This window comes from Nansenia antarctica (assembly GCF_963989245.1).
Source record: "Nansenia antarctica genome assembly, chromosome: 13".
Classification (NCBI taxonomy): domain Eukaryota; kingdom Metazoa; phylum Chordata; class Actinopteri; order Argentiniformes; family Microstomatidae; genus Nansenia; species Nansenia antarctica.
In genome coordinates this window covers 32,322,942-32,327,953 of record NC_137683.1, presented here as the reverse complement: position 1 = coordinate 32,327,953, position 5,012 = coordinate 32,322,942, and the positions used below count along the sequence as shown (strand labels likewise).

The following is a 5,012-nucleotide window of genomic DNA, read 5'->3' as shown; positions in this document are numbered from 1 at the left end:
AGAAGAGGTTTAGGTTTTACTCCAGAGAGACTAGAGAAGTTGTCCTCAATGAGACCCAGCAGAGATCTGCATTGACGACTCAAGACAAACGCATATATTGACACTTTTGTGTTAAAGCCTTGAATATCAAACCTACATATCTACACTTACACATGTATCTACCCTCTCTCTCTGTCTCTCTCTCTCTGTCTCCCTCTCTCTTTCTCTCTCTCTTTTTCTCTCTCTCTTTCTCTCTCTGTCTCCCTCGCTCTCTCTCTCTCTGTGTGTTTCTCTCTCTCTCTATCTCTGTCTCTGTCTCCCTCTCCCTGTCTCTCTCTCTGTCTCTCTCTATCTCTCTCTGTCTCTGTCTCCCTCTCTCTGTCTCTCTCTCTCTCTGTCTCTCTCTCTCTCTGTCTCTCTCTCTCTCTCTCTCACACTCTCTCCCTCTCTCTCTCTCTCTCTCTCTCTCTCTCTCTCTCTCTCTCTCTCTCTCTCTCTCTCTCTCTCTGCAGGTTAAGTTGCTTTAGTCCATTCAAGCATGGCTGAGTCTGCAGCCAGGAATCTGGATGAGGAGGACGGTAATGTGACTCCATAAACAATATAAATATTTGCTCAAAATCAGTTGCTGCTCCAAGTATATCCATGATACCATGCATGTCTTTTTAGTGCACGGATACTTTAAAAGTGTATCACACTTTTGAAGGTATGAGACCTAGACATTGACAAATGTTTACCATCTGCAACAGTTACACACCTAGTCTCTATTTAAAGACCTAGGTACGTTCCTCCATCTTGAGGTGCAGAAACACCATGTATGTGACTGTGGTGTACAAACCCCTACACATGCTTCATACTCTTCTCCAGCCAGAAGAGAAGGTTGTGATGACATACCAGTGAAATACAACTGTGACCCCCCTGTAATGATATGGAGTCATGTTTCTTTATTGAAATAGAAAGACACATTACAACACCCACCACATGTCCCCCCCCCCCTCAGGTGGAGCCCATGTCCATGAAGCAGACACCCAGAGAGAAACAGCTCCCTCCATCCCACCTCAGACTACTACCAGTACCACCAACACAGCTCAGACTGGAGGCCAAGTCATTGCTCCTGCTCTGATTGGCTGCCATTTTGCAGGACCAGTCAATGTGACCTTCAATGTGAACCCTACAGCAGATGGTGAACTATGTTGAATCTCTCTTAATACAAACACACAAACACACTCCCTCTCTCTCCCTCACCCTCCCTCCCCACCTGTCCCTCCCCTTTGCTCACTCTTCCCCTCCCTGCCTCACTCCCTCTGTCTCTCTCCCTCCCCTTCAACACCAACCCCCCCTCCATTCCTCACCGATGCTGAATTTCTCTTAATAATGTGTGAAAAGGTTCTGGTTATGTATGTCCTAACATCTCTCTCTTCAGAAGAGGAGCTGGATGTGTTTGACCTGGAGAAATACTCAGAGGAGAGGAGGATCAGAGGAGGATCAGAGAAGGCTCTTCTGAGGCTGATGCCAGTGGTCAAAGTCTCCAGAACAGCCAAGTGAGTATTTGATAGATACCAGCCCTGTGAATACTGTGTGCTAACTTATTTGTGATGTGTGTGCGTGTGTGTGTGTGAGACAGAAAGACACAGAAAGAGACAGTAAGAGAGAGAAAGAGACAGAAAAAGAGAGAGGGACAGAGAGAGAGAGAGACAGAGAGAACATTATGTTATTGGCCTATTCTCTCCTCCAGACTGAACTTGAGAGATGCAGTGAGTAGCAGTGAGGTAGGAGTAAGAGTTATGGGTGAGGTAGGGGTAAGAGTTAGGAGTGAGGTAGGGTTATGTGTTAAAAGGGGTATGTGTTAAAAGTGATGTAGGGGTGAATCTGTGAGTGCTTCAGTTTCATCTTCATGTGAGGTCTTACCATGTAAACATGTCTGGTCCCAGGTTGAGGGGGTGTCAGCTGACTGAGGGATGCTGTGAGTCTCTGGCCTCAGCTCTCAGCTCCAACTCCTCTAGTCTGACAGAGCTGGACCTCGGCCTCAATAAGCTGCAGGACTCAGGTGTGAAGCTGCTCTCTGCTGGACTGAGGAGTCCACACTGCAAACTGGAAACACTGAGGTGAGGTCATCTTGATTAAAGTTATAGGGTTAGGGGTGAGGTAAAGGTTAGAGGTGATTTAGGGGTTAGGGGTGAGGTAAAGGTTAGAGGTGAGTTAGGGGTTAGGGGTGAGATAAAGGTTAAAGGTGAGGTAGGGGTAAAGGGTGAGGTTTTGTGTTAGTGTACAAACAATTTACATTGTTAGCAGGCTCACAAAACAAGCTGTGTTAGTTGACTAGCGAGTGTGTCATTGATTTTCAACAACGCCATATGAATTTACATTTTTCAGAATAAAAGTCAGAACATTAAATCGTCTGCCAGGCTGCCAATCGACTTGTTCCCTGTTTCATCAGCTGCTGTCACATATACAAACCACACAGAGAGACAGACACAGATATAAAAGTACCGTAGGATTATATGTATGCATATAGATATATATTATTCTACAGTACTTTAAAATGTTAGTTCATATTTTCATGTGTATGTATCTCAGTTTTTTTGGGGGGGGGGGTTTAAGGGTCAGGGGTGAGTTATGTGTTAGGGGTGGGCTAGCTGAGGAGTCCACACTGCAAACTGGAAACACTGGGGTGAGGTAAAGGTTAAAGGTGAGGTGAGGTCATCTTGACTAAAGTTAGGGGGTTAGAGGTGAGGTAAAGGTTAAAGGTGAGGTGAGGTCATCTTGACTAAAGTTAGGGGGTTAGGGGTGAGGTAAAGGTTAAAGGTGAGGTGAAGTCATCTTGACTAAAGTTAGGGGGTTAGGGGTGAGGTAAAGGTTAAAGGTGAGGTGAGGTCATCTTGACTAAAGTTAGGGGGTTAGGTTAGGGGTTACTGGTGTGGTTAGGGCTGAGGTAGGGGTTAGGGGTGGGTTAAGGGTTAGGGGTTATGGATTAGGGGGTTAGGGGTGAGGTAGGCGTTAGGTGTGAGGTATGGGTTAGGGGCTTGTTAGGGATTAGGAGTGAGGTAAGGGTTAATGGTCTCTGGCCTCAGCTCTGAGGTCAAACCCCTCCCACCTGAGAGAGCTGCAGCTGTGGGGGAATGATCTAGGAGAGTCAGATGTGAAGATGCTCTCTGATGTCCTGGAGGATCCACTCTGTAGGCTGGAGACATTGGATTATTAATGAGAATATTCAGAACTGCACTAAATGTTGTTATGAACAGTTTGGTGGTAATATTATCACATGTCATTGCAACATGCTCAGCATTTCTTTAACTTCCTGTAATGTTGATTACATTAATGATGTTGATATGTTGATTAGCATTCTGGTGCTATTACTTTGCACTATTATTGTTGATTTGCATTCTGCTGGTATTGTTGATTGTTGATTTTGTTGTTTTTATATCCTGCTTATGTTATTATTGATTTTGTATTCTGCTGCAATGCCAATGTCACAAGACTGTTACTCTGTGTACCCGTACATTGATGTAATAAAAGCAATTCTGATTCTGATTGTTGCTAGGAGCCTTACAGCCAATAATACTATGGATGGTTGCTAGGGGCCTTACAGCCAATAATACTATGGATGGTTGCTAGGGGCCTTACAGTCAATAATACTATGGATGGTTGCTAGGGGCCTTACAGTCAATAATACTATGGATGGTTGCTAGGGGCCTTAGTCAGTAATACTATCGATGGTTGCTAGGGGTCTTACAGTCAATAATACTATGGATGGTTGCTAGGGGCCTTACAGCCAATAATACTATGGATGGTTGCTAGGGGCCTTACAGTCAATAATACTATGGATGGTTGCTAGGGGCCTTACAGTCAATAATACTATGGATGGTTGCTAGGGGCCTTAGTCAGTAATACTATGGATGGTTGCTAGGGGCCTTAGTCAATAATACTATGGATGGTTGCTAGGGGCCTTACAGCCAATAGTACTATGGATGGTTGCTAGGGGCCTTAGTCAATAATACTATGGATGGTTGCTAGGGCCTTACAGTCAATAATACTATGGATGGTTGCTAGGGGCCTTACAGCCAATACTACTATGGATGGTTGCTAGGGGCCTTACAGCCAATAATACTATGTATGGTTGCTAGGGGCCTTAGTCAGTAATACTATGGATGGTTGCTAGGGGCCTTACAGCCAATACAACTGTGGATGGTTGCTAGGGGCCCTACAGCCAATAATACTATGGATGGTTGCTAGGGGCCTTACAGCCAATAATACTATGGATGGTTGCTAGGGGCCTTAGTCAGTAATACTATGGATGGTTGCTAGGGGCCTTACAGTCAGTAATACTATGGATGGTTGCTAGGGGCCTTAGTCAGTAGTACTATGGATGGTTGCTAGGGCCCTTAGTCAGTAATACTATGGATGGTTGCTAGGGGCCTGTTAAGTGAAATGTATTATATATGTCCTCAGTTGAATATAGATTGTGTTTATTCTATGCCCAGGTTAATAAGGGGATGCAGTACTGCTGTTATACCACTGAGAGGCGCTACGTAAGGCTGCAGGCTTGTGTTATGTTAACATATAACACATGTCCCCCCTGGCTCGCAACCTCGGCTTCATTCTGGACCCCACCCTCTCATTCGATCCCCACGTCAGTTCTATTGTCAAGACATCCTACTTCCACCTCCGAAACATTGCAAAAATCAGACACTGCCTCCCCCCCCCCGCTGCTGAATCCCTCATCCACGCCTTCATCTCCTCCCGCCTTGACTACTGCAACTCCCTACTCACCGGCATCACCTCCCGCTCCCTCCATAGACTCCAGATTGTCCAAAACTCTGCTGCACGCCTCCTCTCAAACACCCGCTCCCGTGACCACATCACTCCTGTCCTCCACTCTCTCCACTGGCTCCCCATCAAAGAACGTATACAATTCAAAGTCCTCATCCTCACATACAAAGCCCTCCATAGCCTGGCCCCCCCTTACCTGACTGACCTCCTTCTCCCCCACCGCCCTACCTGTACCCTCCGATCCTCATCCATTGTTCCCCTCACTG

General features: G+C 45.9%; 1 protein-coding gene across 1 annotated transcript in view; it reads left to right on the top strand.

Annotated features, from left to right (window-relative positions):
• Positions 1-517: 517 nt before the first annotated feature.
• Positions 518-5,012, top strand: part of LOC308169550 (alpha-2,8-sialyltransferase 8F-like) — a gene marked incomplete at both ends in the record, with an annotated part of 18,252 nt that continues 13,757 nt past the window's right edge. Inside the window, 3 exons of the mRNA XM_080544233.1 lie at positions 518-557; positions 1,400-1,517; positions 1,908-2,081. Coding sequence (XP_080400359.1) covers positions 518-557; positions 1,400-1,517; positions 1,908-2,081 — 332 coding nt within the window. The remainder of the gene's footprint in view (positions 558-1,399; positions 1,518-1,907; positions 2,082-5,012) is intronic.